The following is a 19,363-nucleotide window of genomic DNA, read 5'->3' on the forward strand; positions in this document are numbered from 1 at the left end:
GCAACATTGTCGCTTCCTCAGACTATGACTTCCCAATTCGGGTTGAGCTGATCCAAAGTCAGTCGACCTCTACTCTGCATGCTCCTTCTGCATTGGCCATCTTCGTAATGCCATCTATCATCGTCTCAGTCAGACTGGTCAATCAAGTTCATCCCAGATATCCAGATGGTGGCTTAAGCACGCTCAGTCCATGAGACTAGAGCACTAGTCACCACGAGGGGCACGACTCCAGATACCCGATCGAGACACTGCTCACGGATACGCGGTATAATGATAAACCAAGATACCTTGTTGACGCGGTCAACGTAAGATCGATAATGGCATGGCAAGCTTGCGATTGATTGAGGGTGACGTACGATGTACTGGTATGCGCGATGAAATTCAGAAACAATCTCGAGTGGATGGTCATCCGAGTGATCGTAAGCTCGACGGCACGCCGACGAGTGTTATATGAGCTAAATGATCCTGATACCTATCCCTTTCAAACGCGTCACAGAATGATCGATTTGCGCTGCCGAGAGTTCAATTGACTGGGCTTTTAGAAATGTTTTCTGGACAGCATGGCTCGCCAATACTTGCAGCGAATACGAAAATGTAGACATGATAGTGATATTCTTGGCTAACGATGTGTTGAAGTTAAGAGACACGGTTGGATGTCGCCCTCGCCATATGGCAGTATGTGGCTTGAAGTCGGCAGAAGGTGTGTTTCAGAGTCATGGTTTGAGGAGCGAGGCTGAGCAACCCTATAACAGAGACTAGTGACTAACGATACGAGTGTCGAGTTCTTGCGACAAAAACTACCGCAGCACTGACATCTTCTAGAAACTGTTGAGGACAGGCGGGATATATCGATCAGGAAACAGCGTGTCGGCTGCACCTTGCCGCCTGAATTGAGAAATAACAGAGGGCAAGAAGTTGTTATGCTGGGTTTTGATGACTCGCGCGACTTGGACAGCTTCGAGTCGTCCTAGCGACAACCGTGCGAGTTCGAACACGACAACTCCAACCCATGCCGAACAAGACGGGATCCACGCTCGGCAGGCGTCGGAATTTTGGGTATCCGCATTGATAGAACACCTGCTATCTTGTTACGGGTCGCCAAAAGGTGCATATACCGCTGTCGTGTTCGCATCGTGCAGGAGTAAGCTCGCAGATGGAGAAGTGGCATTGAACCTTCTCGCGTCGTAAGCGGGCATACCATGTCCAGGCAGTGCAAGAATCAAGGTCGTATATCGCGATCTTGCGTTACCGGTGTCTCAAGAAATCCTGTTATCATTGCAGGCATTCTACTCTGGTTTGCATGTGGGCGCTCTAAACTTGGCAGCAAAGAGGCTGTGATATGGAAGCGACGAATCATTGTAGAAAACAGCATATCTTTTTTGATTGCTCAGCAGTCACGAGCAAAGGACTTTCATGCCAGCGGGGTGAACACCTGAACAGCCACTTTGCTCCAGGTCACTACGCCACACGAAAATCACCCAGTACGATGCGAGATCTACAGCGTTGCATGTCTAGTATGCATGGTTGTTCAGCTACCACTGCCGGACGACGCAGTCAGCTTGACATCGCCCATGGTCCAGGTTATCTTGTGGACGTTATGTGCCATGTTGCGATGTCCGGTGTGGATTGTCCGAACATCCTGGCCACCTCCAAACCGTCCGGATTGGGTTCAGCCAGCTCTCATTGACAAGCTTTCTCCAGGATGCGTTCTGAGTGGTGGAAACCCTGGGTGGAGGGCGAGGAAAGTCAAACGGTTGCTTGGGTGAGACAAAATGCGCCAAAGTCAACTTCACCTCTTTTCCTGCATGTTGCTACTCATGCGTATGTGCCTGCATGCGAGTGTGCCGTGAGTGGAGATGCTTTGGAGATACCACGGTAACAAGGCCTAAGCAGATCTCGCGACGTAATCGGAAGGAAACACAGCAGAATTTTCGGTCCCAACAATCGAAAGGCAAATGCGTCAAAAGAAAGATGTAGGAATGATGTAAATGTACACTTTTTGAATTGTCCATACATGGTGAGAAGAAAAAACAGCACACGGCTATGTACAGGTAGAATAATTGTCATGTGGGTTGCATACATGCTTGCGAGAGGGTGGCCATATCCAAACTCCAAAATATCCCTCCCCTTCTAAACAGCATTAATATTGGCCGTTCCTTAGAAAAATCCCAGAGTTTTGAAAGTTATCAAAAGACATGCAAAAGGTTTGACGAAAGAGAAAAATGCGGAACGCTCCAGAGGTAAGAAGAAAAGTAACCCAAAGAAAATCGATTGAATATGCGTGATATTGTAGGAAATGCGTTTAGTCCTCGAGTTGCGAGTCCTTGATGATGAAGGTGATGACGAAAATGAAAATGGCGTAAGCGACGAGGAAGAGAACCTCGAACTCGTGCCAGAAGTGGCTCTTGCCCCAACGCTGGCTCTTCCAGTACTCCTTGGGGTGGGCAACACCAGTCTTCGGGTCTCTGTCGAGCAGCTCCTCGCGATCGGGCATAGTGGGAGGGTGGAGGGCGTAGCGGATAGGAATGGCGAAAGCAGTGCAGCAAATCAGCCAGAGCATAGGAGGGAACAGAGCGTGAGTCAGCAAGTAGACGAGCTTGTCCTGAACGGTGTCGTTGTCCTTGAAAGCGCGAACAGTGCTGAGAGTAACAGCGGCAATGACAAACAGAATGTACAGAAGGTGCTGGTAAGCCGAGCAGTCCCAGAGAATGACCTTCAGGCGGCGGAAAACGTGGGCACGGTGGGCGCCATCGCGCTCCATGATATCACCCTTAATGGAACCGGAGGTAGTGAAAGCCATGGGCTTGCCACCGAGCCAGCTGGGAAGAAGGAAAGAGACCAGGACAGTCTTAGCGTGGTAAGGAGCCATCCAGAGCATGGAACCACCATCACGAAGAGCCAATCTGTATCCCGAGGGCAAGAAGTTGACGTATTCCTGAATGCGCATCAAGAAGAAAGAGATGAACGCAAGACGAACCTGCCAGCGGAGCTGGTCGTTGTTTGAGTAGGCGACCAGTCTACCACCAGAGACCAAAACGATGGGGATAGCGAGAATAGAGATGATGAGGAAAATCTTGAAGAAAGCGTCGACGGTGAAGACGAAACCAGAAAGACGTTGGTAGAAAGTCATGTCTCTGCAAATGTCGCCGTAAAGACAGAAACGCTGTTGGAAAGCAGACTGAAGCGTACCAAGAGTCCAGCGAGTGCGTTGCTTCAAGTGACCAGTGTATGAATCAGGAACAGTACCGAATTGAAGACCCTCGTGAACGTAGGCAGTCTTGAAACCTCTGCCGAGAAGCTTGGAACTGGTGAAAGTGTCCTCAGCAAGAGTACCGGTAGGCCAGCCACCAATGGCTTCGAGAGCAGAACGACGAATAACGTAACCAGAACCAGTGCACCAGGCGACACCCAGAGAGTCCTTGATGGGCTCCATGACGTGGACGAAAGGATCGAGGGACTGAACGAGCATGTCGTTGTCGGGAACGTTGTAGAAGAGCTGGGGAGGGCAGGCGAGAGCAGTCTTGGGATCGCGGATACAGTGGGGAAGAAGAGCACGAAGCCACTCCTTCTCGGGAATCATGTCAGCATCGAGAGCAGCGATGTACTCGCCAGGACCGCCAGGAAGCTTAGTAACGAAATCAGTACCGCCAATCAAGTTACCAGCCTTAGCATGGTGAGGCTGTCCCTTGACCTTGACACGAGCGAAGTAGTATGCGTTGGGGTATTGGTAGCTCAGATCTTCCATAGCCTTCTTCAGCTCGGGGTCGGCACCATCATCGAGGACAACAACGCGGAAACGATCTTGAGGGTAGTCGACGTCGCAAGCAGCGCGGGCAGTGTCGATGACAACGTCAACGTCTTCCTTGCAGCAAGTGATGAAAGCATCAACGGTGGGAACAGCCTCTCCAACAAGTCTGAGTTGAGGTCGCTTGCGGCCCTTGAATGCGAGCATGGAGTACATTTGATGGAAGAACGAGGGAACTGAGCTTTTGTAAGGATTGGAAAAACCTGGGTTTCGAGTGATGAAACTTACGAGCAACCAAAAATTCTGCAGCAATGAAGAACCAAGCCATAGCGTAGGTTTTGTGGTTTGTCCTTTGTGCGTCTACGGTGAAGTAGATACGGAAAGCGTAGTAGGTGAAGTAACCGCCCATGGCAGCAATGGTGAACAGAGGAGCCATGTAGTGCAACTTTCTCTTCCAAGGCTTCATGAGAGCGATATCATCGTGCTTTGCGATCTCACGGACAACGTAGTCGGCATCAGTGTATTCGCGGCCGAAAGAACTTGTAGTTGAGAATCTGTTGTCAAATCCAGACTTGGTCTCAGGAGTCGAGCCAGTGACAGTCGAAGCATCCTCCTCGTCTACGTTGTAGGGTGACTTGTCATCTTCACTGTAGGAGTCTCTCTCAGGGATCATGTAGTCGTTCTCAGTGGCCAGGTTTGTTGTTGAGCCATTGAAGTAAGTAGAGTGGTTCTTGTCGAGGGTTGGTCGTAGACGTTGAAGGCCGCCAGCGGTCTGACTGTCAGGACGGCCTCCGACCAGGCGAGTAGTGCTAGCAGCAGGAGAAGGTTGATAGTCGTATGATGGTCTTCTACTCATTGACGGTGTACCGTCGAATGGTGTGCCGTATGGGCTTGTGGGATTGACGTGCTCATAGTCGTAGCTACCTGAATGAGCCATGGTGCTGATTGCTGGGAGCGTATGCCCAGAGTCCTTGATGTGTTGTGGAAAAGATCAGGTTGCTCAGATTGTGGGGATAACTGTGGTAACGACTGGATACTTGGAGACAAGAGCAGGAGCCGGTGAGGCGTAGGGGGTAAGTTGTAGAAAAATGCAGGAGAAGGTGTCTAAGGGGAACATGAGACGAATAAGAACAACGGGCCAAAACGATGCTGTTATTGGAAACAAGAAGAAATCCCGTGATACGAAGCGAAGAGGCTCCACAACTTACGTCGATTTCATTGGGGAAAAAGCACAAACTATCTTTGGGTACATATGGACCGGTCTTGCTATCTGCAGGCTTGCAGTAGCGGCCAGTTTAGATTTGACAGCCAGACGATGGGACATGGGGCGGACCGGGCACGGTCAAGCGCGATAAGGTAGAACAAGTTGGAAATTGATTGGGACTGTCTTGGCCTGAACCGTGTGAGGTCGTGTAAATGTTATGGCCGGGGAGCTTCCAGACGACGAGACTGGTCACTGCTGCGGAAGCGCGCGTGAATACGCGAGAAGCTCTACACATGGCAGGGGGCAGGTTTGCCCATTCACGAGTGCTGGATAATAGGAGCTCGACAGCCTCCTCCTCAACTGCCAACGAAGAAACTGTTACTACGCAACGCTCCGGAGTGCGTCGACCGCAGCAGGGGTACAGGGCATACTTTGGAAGGCTTTTGCAAGCGTGAAGGGCCGATGATGGAAGAAAGAGTGGAGCCCTGCAGGAACAAAAGCTTAGGGGGCGGTGCGCACAACAGCGAGCGCCGACCAACGAGCAGCGGCCGATGAGGGGGGTCAGTGCAAGAGTTCGCGACAGCAAGCAGATTGCTGCCGAGAACGTCAGTGAGTTTTCTGACGATCAGGCGTGCTTCGCCTGCGGATAGAAGAAAGTGTTTCTATTTCGAGGGCTCTCATGGCAGTTGGCTTTGGTGCCTGGATTCGCGCGTGGTTGTGGTCAGAAGCCGTGGATCAAAATACCACAAGCTCTCGTGTAGACCAAAGTTTTTTTCACTCACCATGACCAGCGGCCCGCTGCTCCTCTTTCATCATCGCCCAAAGTTCGGAAAAACGGCCATTGAGCGAGTCGTGCTGGCTCGGCGGCCTGTCTACGTCGCTGCACGCGTTTCGAACCACGCACCAGGACGAAAAGAGGTACGTCTCGGCTTAGCTCTGCGGCCTGGACGTTAGCACGAGGGGCATGTCTCGGTGTCGCATGCAAAACACGCAGCACAGTTGAAAATCAACGCCTCCCCGTTGCTGTTTCGCCCACAGACACAACAAACTCGTGAACCGGCCTAATCCGGCCCGGGTGCGCACACGCATAGCACAGAGGGTTGGATAAAAGGTTGGCCTTTAGCAAAGTTCGGATCAGGAGTCCCGACGCCAAGGAGCACCGCAGCATGCAGCAGCTCCGTGCACAAAGACCGTGGTTGAGAAAAAGAGGGCTGGTTGTGCGGCGCTTAGAGGGAGGAGCTGGGATGATTTGAGGGCCGATCTCCCTTTGATTTTCCTTGCCCTTGTCCGTGTTGTTTTTGTCCTGTTTTGCTGCTGCACTGGCTTGCGCAAATCCCCGCCGCCTATCCGGCCGGCCTCAAAAGGCTCAAGGCGCTCCCAGGACGACAGTTTCACCCTGAGCGAATGCCGAGTCGGGTGCCCATCGTTCCTAATAAGAAATACGGTTGACCAGGACTGTCTTAGTTGTTCCTAGGAGGTCTGGCAATCAGAGGTTCGTATTGGTGCAATCTTAAAGGCTGAGTCAAAAGAGTGGTTTGTTGCTGAACGTTGGAGACTCTGGCCCCTACTCGCCCCTGTCAGCCAATTGGGAATTGCGTGGCGGAAAATGCGGCTATGCTGTAAATTGCCTTTGGTTCTCATGTTAGATACAGTGCCTGACCTTTTCCATTTCTCCTTCGCGACCCTTCGGCATCTTTGTGACATACATGCGACAGTAGCCCTTTCTGCCGTCCCTTCGTTCAACAAAAACAAAATCAAGGAATTGCTACCTATTCTCCACTCGTTTACTCCAGATGTCTTCCTGCAGGGCCCTCCGTATTCTGGGGCAAGGTTTATCTTTGCTCGCCATCCTATCTCCTCTGTCTGTCGCCGCCGCCTCTTCCAAGGATGAGTCCAAGACCATGTGCGCCAAGTATGGCGATTCTACTGCAGCCCAATTCGCTGGCGCAACCACCGACTCTGGCAAATACCTCTATGGCTCAAACCAGTGGGGTTGGGATGACAGCGGTGCCCAGTGTATGACCGTAAGTCAATGGCATGATCTAGTCGTGTGACACGAAAGTCGAGACTGACCACCATGTGTTACAGGTCGACCTGGACGACTCGGACGATGCTGCTGCATTCAACGTAACGTGGTCCTGGACTGAGCGCGATGTCTGGGTATGAGCAGCCCCGACTGTCTTTGTTTACCACCAGCTTGCTGACTCGCGACCAGGTTCACTCGTACCCCAATGTTGGCCTCGAGTCTGTCCAGCTGCCTAGCAGACTGGACAACGTCAAGAACTTCAACGTCAGCGCCGCCTGGGACATGTTCCCCACCGCCGACCCCAACGCTGCCAACAAGACCGAAGCCCTCATGGCCATTGGCACCAAGGCCGATATTGCCCTCGACATGTTCATTGACAGCAACAATGTCACCTCGATGAACGCCTCTGCCGCCGCTTTTGAAGTCATGGTGTGGTCGGCTGTTTGGGGAGGTGTCGCTCCTATCGGATACCAGACCTACAACAGCGACGACGCACCCAAGTACACTCTCAGCGGAGTCGAATATTCGCTGTACTCTGGTTTCAACCAGCAGGGCCAGAAGCAAGCCGTCTTCTCCTGGGTCCCCTCTGAGAACCAGAATGGCATCAATGCCGACCTGTGGGAGCTTGTCAACTACCTTGTCAACGCTGGCAACCTCACTTCTGACATGTACATTGGTCTTATCCAGTTTGGTACCGAGACCGTCCACGCTACCCAGAATGTCACTTTCGAGATGCAAAAGGCTCAAATGGATCTTTCCGTTTACAAGCAAAAGCCCACCACCACCAAGGGATCACCTCCCGCTACTGCCGGCGCATCCAAGGGCGCTGCATTCCAAGTCGCACCGACTGGATACGCTCTCCCCGCAGCTGCAATGGGTCTTGCTGCCGCTGTCCTCCTCTAATTTTCTAATTCTCGTCGATCTCACTCGCTCTACTTCTCTTCTCTTCGCTTCTTCGCACATTTTACAGCTTCTTTGCGCTCATTTACGGCCCTTTACCATATCTTTTTTTTACATCACTTGATGCTTACGATCACTCCCTTTCTTTGTGCATATCTAGGTTAACGGCTTGTACGACGGAAAACTAGGACAATCTGGCCACGGCTTCAGCTCGAATAGCGAGCGTCTCGAATAGGGGGCAATGTTTAATAGATTGCCGAAAGAATTTTACCACAACTTGTATCAGCACCTATTTTGTGATTCTATCCTTGGCATGTCTTGTATACAGTACACGAGTAGTGGATACCTCATTTGCCCATATGTTGCCCATATACAACCGCCTCGTGAACTTCATCAAAACAATGTGGAGTTAGCTGTAGCCCTCCCCGGCTAGCTCGGCCCGGGGTTGATTGCCTCTCAGCCAATCGCAGAAATCTGCTTGAGTTCTCAACAGTCGGACATAAAACTCAGGTTAGTCTAGCATCCGCTCCGGTAGAACTGCGAAAGAATTTTCACTATGACATAGCTTTGGAAGACATTTTGTACTCAATCTGGCCAAACTAAACTGCGTAAGACTGCCCGATCTTCTCAACACTGCAAAGGACATCTGTTGATTTGGAATCGGCAGCTGGAGAGGCAAAGAATCGAGAAAAGTGCCCCGCGGAGCTAGTGCCTTCCAAAAGGATGGATGATCCTCGGCGATCGACGACGCTCGCGTGCTCTGACCATGCTGAATCTCATCTCGACACCTTGACCGCCGCTGGGAATAGGGCGCCAATCACCTACTCAGTCCCAACTCGTGACCACCTAGAACTACGCTTCTTGGCCTGAAACACATTGAAATTGTTACCAAGCACTTTTCTCGTAAAGGAACATCAAGCTTCGAGTCCTAAAGACGCCCAATACGGCTTGACAATCGACGATATTATTGCGATGGACGCCGAGGATCTTGTTGAATCACAACCATTAACGTTAGTGGATCTTCTGAACAATACTCTCATCTGGCGGCAGACGGCTCCCTACCTTTCGGCCGGAAGTATTCTGGCATTGTCTGCTACAGCACGGACACTCCGACATACCATCTGCGAGTCACCAGAGACGTTTCGCCATCTAAATCTCGCCCTGGTCAAGTCCGCTACTCTACTTGACTCCAGCCCTGTCGACAAAGGTGGTAAGTGTACATCTATTCTTCTGTATAATTTTGCTGGTGACATGTCGAACCAATTTTATCCACAACCCGAACTGAGATATCACTTCCCCGTTGCACTTCCAGTTATTCTTGTCCAACGATGTTTCACTTGAAAATGAAACATCGCACAGCACAAAACTCTCCTGTGTAAGGAGTATCCGTTGATCATTATGCCAGACGAGCTGTCGATGGCCACGTGCAGTGCTCCAGCTGTACAAAATTGCACCGAAAGATGAAATCAGAGCGTCACGAGCCGGCGACTACTTGCTCATATTGTTTGATAGATTGAAGACTGACACGTCGCAAGGCATATCATGGCGTGCCGAGCGCATGGACGAGTCCCTGACAGAAGATGATTTCTTCTCCGGCCCGTTGCGAGGTGTCTTCTCGAAGCTCGAACGTCAGCACTTGCTTCAGAATGTCAAAACACTGATCCTGGACGGCCTCAGCGTACCAGCGGAACTTGTTCGGGAGATTATTCTAGAAGACCGCTTCAATGTCAAGATCCTCAGCATCCGAGACGTCACCAATATGAACCAAAGAGGCTTGCAGTCAGTGCTTCGCTACATCGTAAGGCCCTCTGCTTCAAGGTTGCCCAAATTGAAGGGACTTTATCTTTTTGGTCGCAAGGACGCCCCAGTAACCCTCTCACGAAGAGCTCAAAGCAAAACTTCAGGTCATATATCGACTGGCGTCATGTCATCGGAGGGTGCTCAAATTGGTGCCGAGTGGAACTCGAGATCTGAGGTAGCGCTATCCGAATCACTTGGGCACGACCAACCACTAGATGACTGGTGGAGAACCAAGGGTGATGTCTGGAACACTCCAGGCAGCAGCAAATATACTCCTTCGCCTGACTGGGCCGACATATTGCTCGCTTGTCAAGGCATCATAGCCTTCGACGCAGTCCTCTGTCGCGGTCCACGACATGATCCTAATAGGACAACACCCGAGCGACTACTACGGCCTGCCCTTGCGAACATCGCTCTCGGCGCAAGAGGTTGTGAGTCGTGCGGTTCCTGTCCTGAACAGCCAGCGATCTTTGATCGAGACGCTGACTACAACTTTCCACTCCTGGCTCCTCCTCCACTGCATGCCAGCACGGTAAGATCTGCACAAAGGCCAATCGTGCAAGGGACCGATGTGCCGCCTTTGATTCTACGATGCTTAGACTGCCTTCGCGAGCGATGGTGCGAGAAGTGTAACAAGTGGTGGTGCGAGGATTGTTACCAAGAGCCAGTTTCGCGGGCAAAGCGACCGCATCCCAACTCACCCGAGAGCGGCTTACAGGACGATAGCGGATGGGTCTTGGATGCTCTGAGCGCAAATTCTGCGGTAAAGGTATATTCCAATCTTTGCATTGAAACTTGCCTAGTCGGTGAAATGCTGCCCGTGGTCGATGGCATGTGGGGATGAGGAAAAGCAAAGACACATTTGAAGACTTGTCACCGAGACCGAATCTCCAACATTGCACATTATCTGTTCCAAGTCGGGCTTCGTCCATTAGAGTCTGCTAGCCAAGTGCTCTTGGTGGACGATCTCTAAAGTGTAAGCAACATGACATCCGGCAGCTTGTTCAACATTCTCGACGGGGTTGGCAGCTCGGTCTCGGTGCAGTCTTGTATAAACACCCGCGACGTGCCTCGAATTTGGGCTGAGCAATCATAGGTCTGACAATTCCTTTCTAGGGCGTACACCAGGATTGTATCGTCTGCCGACGTACATGCGAAGAATGCAACGCAAAGTGCATTCGACGATGCCGAGATTGTGGAAATGAATACTGCCTCGAGCACAATGAACCATCTACAGACACAACGGTCTCTTCTCCCAATGCCCCGTCTGACCAGAACTCCTGCTGACAAAGACCTGCAGTGCGACTGGTGCCTCTACAGTGGTCGACGCACTCGTGAGCTCTACTAGAGACCGGGTGTCACCATCCTACGTATCCTATGTTGTGCATTTGCTGGGTTGACGACCGTATTGCCACCTCGGGTCACGACCAACTATTCTTACTATTGTGGCTTGGTTACGTTCAAAGCATACGAGCAGGCGATTGTGCCTTTATCTGGCTTGGGAGAATCCAAGTCCAACCACACTTCATCGTCATTACTGTAGCCTGATATCATGACTTCCTGAATTTTTGCCTCTTAGAGATTCTGGCTTGCGTCTTGTACGCTGTAGGGCGTTGTAGTTCTCGGCAGGCGTTTGATGCCCTGCCTCAGGAGGCAGATGTAGCGAAAACGTCTGATGCGTGTCGCGATTCCAACATTCAGCCGGTGACAGTTTGCAATCGATGCCTCCTAACCCCCTACGCCAATCTGTAGAGCCGGCCACTGTGGTCGTTGTCGCCAGCCAGAAACAGGAGTAACGGCCTTTACCGGCCACAAACGATCTTTTGCCGATCTGTCGCGGGAGCGCGTCTTCGCTTTCAACCGCCTCCACGACCCGTTTCCAACGGGTTGCGCCTTCCGAGACAGGAACGGCAAACTCTCGTATTTTTGACCTCTGAGACTTTTTCCAACCTTCACCTCGATTCTCAGTCGCAAAGGATTTGATATGATCTGGAAGCTCGTTGCGCTTCCAGTACACCAAGTCCACGAGAAAAGCCACGCATGCAATTGTGTGTCGCGCAAGCTTGGCAGCGTAGTGTTCAATGAACCACGACGACATCTCTTCAGATGTCCAAGCACAGCATTCGATGATCAGATACGAGCCGTATCTAATGCAAAGATCGATTCCCGATGCGCTGGGTCGGTAAGAACCCAAGTTGCGAATGCCTCTCGTCATCCAAAGGTCATAGCGACAACCGGCATCTTCGTCTCTCAACGAATACGCAAGCACGGCATCTGCGCACCGTACGACTTCCGTGCATTGATGTTGTGAGTCAAGGCAAGACATGGCCTGTACTTCCTTCAAGTTCTAGGCTTGTCACTACACGGCATCTTGAATTCCACACGGGAGTTTTTGAACCGCATGTACTTGAAAACCACTGCCTTGTCGACGTCGTCTCGTCAACTCCTGCAAGTCTCCATATGGCTCCACAGTACTAAACCTGCACACCCGCCTTGACAGCCAGCCTCTCTTGCTACACTTCCAAGGTCCAACCATCGCTTCCCCAGATTTGTGCTTGAGTGGAGACAGCAGATATAGCGGAGCAACCAGAAAAACCTAGACAGCACACATTGTACTACCATCCGTTCACTTCCGGTGACCACGTACCTCAAACAAATCGAGATATATTTCCCTCCGCTGTTCATTCCCGCTGTTACAAAGCCCTCGATGCTTCACTATGGGTCCTCAATATTGGTTTGACTGAAGTCTGAGAGCAAGGTTATCCCCGAGACAGTAATTGACTTCTGCTGCATGACGTCTCGCACTCGGCTCGCTAGGTGCCGTGTTCAGGTACGAAAATCATTTTTTGGCGGGCCGGCTGCTTTGGCACCTTTTGGGTAATCCGTCAGACGACGGGTCGCAAGTCCTGTTGAGTCTTCTGGATGTTGGAAGAGTTGGAAGAAGTCTAGGGCACATGTTTTCCGTTGGCCTTCGACCCAGTCACTCTCATGTCGAACTGCTGTATAGCTGTGATGACCTCAATCTGTTACAAGGGTGCATACGGAAGTTGATCATGGTGTTATTGTCAAGAGTTGTTCTCGATGTTATAAGCACTCGTCTACAAGCAGAACAAGCTCTTGCTCTTAGCAAGGTAAATATATCATCATCTAGCAATAGCTGACTCCACTGGAAGTACATCTTTCCTCTTCGTCATCTGTTTGCCCTCTCAATCTTTCATACTTTGCTGATACTCTTCTTATGTGTTCTATCTTCTTGTCGTAGGTCGCTCCTTCTATCTCCTTCCATCCATCCATCGTCCATTCCACCTCCATTTCTTCGTTGCTCTTTCCTTCTTGATCTCTCTATCGCTCCTTCTACTTCAAACCATCCATCACTCCCTCTGTTTTCAACCATATATCGCTCCTTCCCTTTTTGACCCTCGATCGCTCCTCCCTTTCACAAGTTTAATCGTTCTTTCCTCTTTCTGCATCTAGCCTGCACTTTTCATTGTTTGTCAAATGCTCCTCTGCGTTGCTTTGTCTCTGCTGTTTCTGCCAGATCTGCTTTCTTCGTTATTAGTTTTTGTGACTGCTTTAGACAGTGCAGCGTTTCTATCTATTCACCAGTTTCGTGTCTCGATTAGCTGCTTTTGCATAAGATGGAAATGTCTATGGATCAACCTATGGTGTCGCTTGCATGATTGTCTTTCTGTTACTATCGGCTTCTGAATTCGAAAGATGGGAGTGGAGTCTTCTATGTACCTTACCCTGCTAGTCTAGTCAATACTTTTCAGATGTCTTGCTTGTTGTGTCGCGACTTCTCCGTAAGGCATAACATTCACACCCACAACCAAATTAGGGTTGCTAGTTGTGGCACCCTGTCCTCGAACTTCCAGGCAACAGCGCCGGCAACACCATGCTATTTCTTTGTTGTAATCACGAGTCTGGCTTCTGAAAATACTTCTCGATTCATTTACTGATTCTGCAACTCTCTGTGACTGTCAAAATGGCCTTTGAGTGTTTCGATCGTTGTCAGAAGTTTCACTGGGTGCTTCACCAAGATATCCTGTTCCATTCTCCCGCGGTTGGGGTTATTCCGGTGACTAGGAAGTATTGTAAGCTTGACTTCAGATATTGCTATTCCCCTTGCTCATCCTTTAACTGCTGATTGATTTACTTGCCTGTAAGCTAAAAGCCAGCTTGTTGGCTGCTGTGGTTCTGTCGGAAAATATAGACAGGGTCACCCCCGTAGCTGATCTTTTTTTTTTCTTTTTTCATTTTCCTCAAAAAAAAGTGCACAGTGAAAGCAGCAAGACTGTTCATGCCTAACCTACTGTTTCTACTCTAGGATCACTGTAACCCGAGGGACGGTAGCTTACTTAGTTATCAAGAATGGTCACGAGCTGTATATGGGACAACTATGACCAGCGCTTGCAACAAAGCAAGAAGCATTACCAAGCATGAGAAGAAAACGAACAATCAGACAAGACTACTCAGGGATAGTAATGGCGGGCCGAAGAGGATACAGATATAACATTGCTAATTATGTCAAACCAAACAGAGCTAGAGTCCGATTTTGACGAGCAAGGCAGTTGCGACTCTTGTGAATCGTGCTTTCCTTTAAAGATGTGGTGACTGACGATCAAGAACGATAGGCAAGAGCACTATTGGCGAGTCATCTCGTTTCAGAAGTGGTGTACAGTGGTATATACAAGATAGATGTGTGTGATGATGATACAGTGTTTACAAGCCGCTATGCAATGTACAAATCAGCCTTCCAGGATTTACAGACCCCTCCAAATAGAACACCTTCAAACGCCATGTGACCGCTCTGGCCCCAGAAAAATCCTGTCGTGGGTATCAGAATGTACAAGCCTATGTTTCTTTTCACGGAACTTTTAGTATACAGCCTCCATCTCCTGTGCTTTGTTTTTGAGGTCATGGTTCAGATCATTATCGTCAGAATCTTCGACATCATCCTCGGACGTCGAATGTTTGGTTTTGTTGTTGAAAGAGGTGAGCTCAGGATAGTTTGCGAGTTCAGGCACGCGCCTTAGCTCTTGACAAACTCGCGCATCCGGCAGTCCCAGTTTTCTCATCATTCTCCATGCCCACTTGGCCTCCTGCTGTAGAAGTACGTATTGACCATCGGCTTCTTTCAGCGCCTGCTTCAAAATAAGATGAATGGTCGCAATGTTGAGGCCAGGCTGAGCGGGAACGTTAATGGTTGCAAATTTACCACGAGATCCTTCAACGCGGATACGAAGCTCGGAGCGACCATGGTCATTGAATGGGGAGGTCAAGACTTGGGTGTCCTGACGACGTGCAGTCATGCGTGCTACACCACCTGGGTTGTCGTCGCTATTCGCTAACGCCCATAGAGGCTCGTTCTCGAGCGAGTCGGGCCAAAACTTGCCAAGATACTGCTTGCCTGTGGTAGAACCGTATGTGTCGACCACTCCACTAAGGATTTTATTGAAAGCCCTAGGTGTGAAGTTGACATAATTTCTACCTGCCATATTAGGGTAGATCATCCAGGCATATTTTCTCCAGTCGTCGTTGATAAGCGCAAGCAAACGCCAAACACGACCTCCGAGTTCGAAGGTATCATGTCTGTCGTGACCCCGAACGAACCCTCTGGCTCGGAAACTGGACATTTTCTGGAAGGCCTTTGCAGATGCAGAGTTCTTGAGAGCTGATAAATTACCAGCACAAGATTTCGCCTCGCGTAGAATCGCCTTAATCATAGTCGCAGTCGTATCCGTACTAATACTGTAGTTGCGCAGCCTAGCGAAGCTCTCAAGAGCCTTATCAACGAAAGGCCAATTTCCTGCTTCTATCTGCTGGTCCAAAATCTGATTCAAGACTTCTTCAGGCGGATCTGTACGCGATTGACCTTTTTGAAGCTCCAAGACTTGGCCCATGAGAACCTCGTCAGCAAGAACAGCAGCAAGTCTAATCAGAGGTGGGCCCATAATAGGATCACTGTATAGACCACTGTGGACGATCGGACCATCCAAGTCCTCGGAATAAAGTAGCCATGAACCTAACTCAGAAGCTCCTGAGTCCACGACCAGATTGATGAGATCAGCCAGGATGGGAACTGGTATCTGAGGAAAGAAGCTGGGATAATGAATGCCACCATAGCGGCCTTGGAAGCCGAACTCAGATGTATCTTCGTTGTCATCATGCGTTGCCACATTTTGTTGCTTGGAAAAGAATTCTTGGATCGACCTCTCCTTGTTTATGTCGGTCAGACGTTGCAAATCTTGAACCACGCCCATAGCACTAGATAAACTGCCGAGTTTGATGTGAGCTCTGAGAAGGCGGTGATGATAACCGATACTAGCGGCAGAACCGTCCAGAACATAGGCTGGCGTGGGCTGCCATAGCTGATCACGAGTAGGAGCGTTGACTGTAGAGATGTCATCGCCAAATAAGGAGGTGATTGAGCTGATGCTGCCCGCTAATTGCGAATCCTTGTCGAAGTCAACACCTCTTGACTCGAAAAAGCGTAAGATAATGGCATCCCATGAGGTATAGCCCAGGCTCATGTTATTCTTCTCGAAGAAGATCTTCATCTCTCGCAAGAAACGAGCAGGATTTTCAGGCAACATGCCTCTGGAGCCAACACCGGTTCTGATATGGGATACGGCTGCATCGACAAAGGAAGCAATGACTTCTGCGCTGACAGTTCTGCGGACTTTCTTCTTGTTGACGGTCTGATCAGTATCAGAGATACCAGTGTTGAAGAGATATTTGACCTCGTCCCAATTGATGGATTTTTCTTGTCCAGACTGAATAATGGGATTAGCCAACTCTCTCCAAGACAGGACGGACCAGGCATTGTGATCCAGGAGCTTTGACAAACGCGTGAGGATTTTGACACCCTGTTTGTAGAAGCGCCCATATAACATTGCCCACAAGACCAGTTCGAGCCATATCTCATGGCCAAGTCCGGTGACATGAACTTTGTACATAGAGCCAGGTATCTCGGGTCTCAGAGAATCATAAACACCACCTCTTTCTTTAGCCTCTTCGACAACGTTGGTCTCGTGGGCTCTCCAGGCGGCGTCGGTCAGAGAGGTGATGATCTGATTGGACAGCAGATGCAAAGTGGGAGGCTGACACAATGAGATGGGATCATTAGGTGGCTGGTACGAGTAGATGGATGAGGGCATAGCACCTGAGTGGTGCAGCATTGCGATGATCTCGAGAATCTCGGGCTTGATGGCTTGATTGGCGGGGTCCTTGTTGGCGCGGCTGGCATCTTGAACGATCATCCTGGCCAGACTGTACCAGATCTGGCCGACTGTCTCATGGCGCAGGATAGCGGGCAGGGGTTCCTCAAGAGGATTCAGCTCTGCGGTAAGGCGGTCCAATGAAGGAGTTGGGTGTAGGTCGCTTAGAGGTCTGCTTGAAGGCGGGTTCAGCAAGGGCGCGTTTTGGTGGCTGGTATAGGTGGACAAGGAGAAAGAGCGTGGTATGCAGGTGTTCCAAACGTTAGTGTCGCGTGGAGGATTTGAGTCAGGCTTGAAGTCATGCGAGATGACCATCGAGGCCAACCAGACAGCGGCCTTGGGACGGTTCTGATTGACAGCCAAGTAAGTCAACAGGTCCAGGTCATAGGTGTAAGAGGAGATGTGGATGATGCGGCTGATGTCTTGAGCCGAGTATGGGTCGTCTGTGATTCTGCGGGCACCGGGGGTGCGCAGACGAGGTGGCAGAGCGGCTTCGATTGTGGGCAACCATGACTTTTCCGAACGAGACACATGGCGGGCAGGGAGTTTGGACTGATCGATGTATGCAAAGCCGCCCTTGTGCAGCGCCTTTTGGTGTCGAATGGCGGCTTGTCGCGACGAGCCTTTCAGCCCGGCGGGCGCAAGCGTGTCGAAGGTGTCATTGTTGGCGCCAATGAGACTGTCGTAGTCTTGATCTTGAGCTTCTTCTGTCAGACGGGTGCTATGATGGGCAAATCTCTGTTGAAGACGAAGAGAGAGTAGTCGTGGTCGGGTATTGATATAGGAATCGGTGCGGCAGGCAAATGTCCTCAGACCTGCTATCCGGGCGCAGCATCTTTGCATTGGTTGTCTCCGAGCATTCTATGCTGGTGAGAGAATAGGACCAGTGTCTGAACAGTTGAAGGCGATTTAGGTAGGCAGTTGCCTCTTGCCGGATCGAGTCTTGATGTCGTACATTTTTTGAAGGCCAATCCTAAATCCAGGGCCCGAGGGCCCTTTCCACTTTCAGCGCTTTCCTCCGACTCGCCGACGCTGCTGCTCTTGCTGCTGCTGCTGCTGCTGCTGGCTAGGCGTACGTCACGGCGAGCTCCGACGCGTCTCTCGCGTTTCGACTCTTTCAGCGTCTGCCTTCACCTCGCTGTCTCTGCCTTGTGAAACAGCTTTGTCTTTTTGCTTGTCTGCGACAATTCTACTTCATCCGTTTTGTTAATTCTCTTTAACTTGTCGATAATTTGCGCCGTCGTCCTTGTTCTCCTGACTTTGTGCTTTGCGCAAACACAATACTACTCTTCGCTTTCTCTCCACGACAATCAATCTGACCAAAATGCCTTATCGTCTTGGTATTTCATCTCACATCTTGAACGCCAGGAACTATGTCGTCACTAACACTCTCACAGAAGTTAGCCCCAACAACCGCGCTGGTTGCAAGGCCACCGATTGCAAGGACAAGGGTGTCAAGATTTTGAAGGGCGAGCTTCGCCAAGCCACTCAAATCACCATTCATGAGCATCAGAGTTGGGTCTACCGTCACTGGTATGTTGATCAGCTGACTCCTGTTGATTCCATCGCTGACACTCGCTAGGGGATGTGTCACTCCAAAGCAACTTGAAAACATGAAGGCCGAGTGCGGCATGGACATGGAATACGTCGATGGCTACGATGAGCTTCCTCATGAATTCCAGGAAAAGGTCTACCGCGCTCTTGACCAAGGTCACGTCGACATGGAAGACTGGAAGGGCGATCCCGAGTACAATGTCCCTGGAAAGTCCGGCACTGGTCCAAGAAAGACCAAGAAGCAGAAGGAAGCAGAGGTAATTCTTACAACCATCTCATCATCATGGAGCTCCTCACTGACTGTATCTACAGGCCGCCGCCGCTGCCGAAGCTGCAGATGGAAACGCCCCCAGCTCCTCCGCCCCTGAACCCGCTCCCAAGAAGCGCGGTCGCAAGAAGGCCGACCCCGACGACGAAGAAGCTGAGGCTCCCCCACCCAAGAAGGCCAGAGGAAAGAAGGCCGTCAAGGCTGAGGACGCCGACGCCGAAGAGGCCGACGTCAAGCCTGCTCCTCAGAAGAAGGCCGCCAAGAGCAAGAAGTCTGTCAAGGCAGAGGAGACTTCCGACGTTGACGATACCATGAAACCCAGAAGAGAGACCGCAAAGGGCAGAAAGGTCAAGGCCGAGCAACATTCTGATGCCGACGAGCCTGAAGCACCCGCTGCTGCCCCTGCTCCCAAGAAGGCTGCTAAGGGCAAGAAGACCGTCAAGTCTGAGGAGGCTGACGCCGCTTCTGAGCCTACCAGAAAGTCTTCCAGGGCAAAAAAGTCCGCCCCAGTCGCCGACCCTGAGACTTCTGATACCGAGGCCGAGGCTGCTCCTCAGAAGAAGAAGAAGGCTGCCGCCAAACCTCGCAAGACAGCCAAGTCTAAGGAGATTGTCAAGTCTGAGGACGAGGCTGATGGTGCTCAGGA

General features: G+C 50.8%; 6 protein-coding genes across 6 annotated transcripts; 3 read left to right on the forward strand and 3 right to left on the reverse strand.

Moving 5' to 3' along the window:
• Positions 1–2,302: 2,302 nt before the first annotated feature.
• M437DRAFT_41424 (glycosyl transferas-like protein) lies at positions 2,303–4,418 on the reverse strand (the record flags this gene model as incomplete). The annotated part of the gene is made up of 2 exons (XM_041020379.1): positions 2,303–3,981; positions 4,034–4,418. The coding sequence occupies 2 exons, from the start codon at positions 4,416–4,418 to the stop codon at positions 2,303–2,305; spliced, it is 2,064 nt and encodes a 687-aa protein (XP_040882792.1).
• Positions 4,419–6,850: 2,432 nt separating this feature from the next.
• On the forward strand, positions 6,851–7,878 carry M437DRAFT_41290 (concanavalin A-like lectin/glucanase; the record flags this gene model as incomplete). Its single annotated transcript, XM_041020355.1, has 3 exons — positions 6,851–6,973; positions 7,038–7,109; positions 7,165–7,878. The coding sequence occupies 3 exons, from the start codon at positions 6,851–6,853 to the stop codon at positions 7,876–7,878; spliced, it is 909 nt and encodes a 302-aa protein (XP_040882793.1).
• A 969-nt stretch (positions 7,879–8,847) lies between these two features.
• On the forward strand, positions 8,848–10,519 carry M437DRAFT_40592 (uncharacterized protein; the record flags this gene model as incomplete). Its single annotated transcript, XM_041020218.1, has 2 exons — positions 8,848–9,085; positions 9,411–10,519. 2 exons carry the CDS (start codon positions 8,848–8,850, stop codon positions 10,517–10,519), a joined length of 1,347 nt encoding a protein of 448 aa, XP_040882794.1.
• A 690-nt stretch (positions 10,520–11,209) lies between these two features.
• On the reverse strand, positions 11,210–12,001 carry M437DRAFT_63319 (uncharacterized protein; the record flags this gene model as incomplete). The annotated part of the gene is made up of 1 exon (XM_041024232.1): positions 11,210–12,001. The coding sequence occupies one exon, from the start codon at positions 11,999–12,001 to the stop codon at positions 11,210–11,212; it is 792 nt and encodes a 263-aa protein (XP_040882795.1).
• A 3,088-nt stretch (positions 12,002–15,089) lies between these two features.
• M437DRAFT_17982 (uncharacterized protein) lies at positions 15,090–16,880 on the reverse strand (the record flags this gene model as incomplete). Its single annotated transcript, XM_041018927.1, has 1 exon — positions 15,090–16,880. A coding segment is annotated over one exon (1,791 nt), but the record flags the coding sequence as incomplete, so codon positions are not given.
• Positions 16,881–18,291: 1,411 nt separating this feature from the next.
• On the forward strand, positions 18,292–18,736 carry M437DRAFT_17283 (zf-PARP-domain-containing protein; the record flags this gene model as incomplete). Its single annotated transcript, XM_041018897.1, has 2 exons — positions 18,292–18,428; positions 18,478–18,736. Coding segments are annotated over 2 exons (396 nt in total), but the record flags the coding sequence as incomplete, so codon positions are not given.
• Between the last annotated feature and the right edge of the window lie 627 nt (positions 18,737–19,363).

Source organism: Aureobasidium melanogenum (assembly GCF_000721775.1).
Source record: "Aureobasidium melanogenum CBS 110374 unplaced genomic scaffold scaffold_3, whole genome shotgun sequence".
Taxonomy (NCBI): Eukaryota; Fungi; Ascomycota; class Dothideomycetes; order Dothideales; family Saccotheciaceae; genus Aureobasidium; species Aureobasidium melanogenum.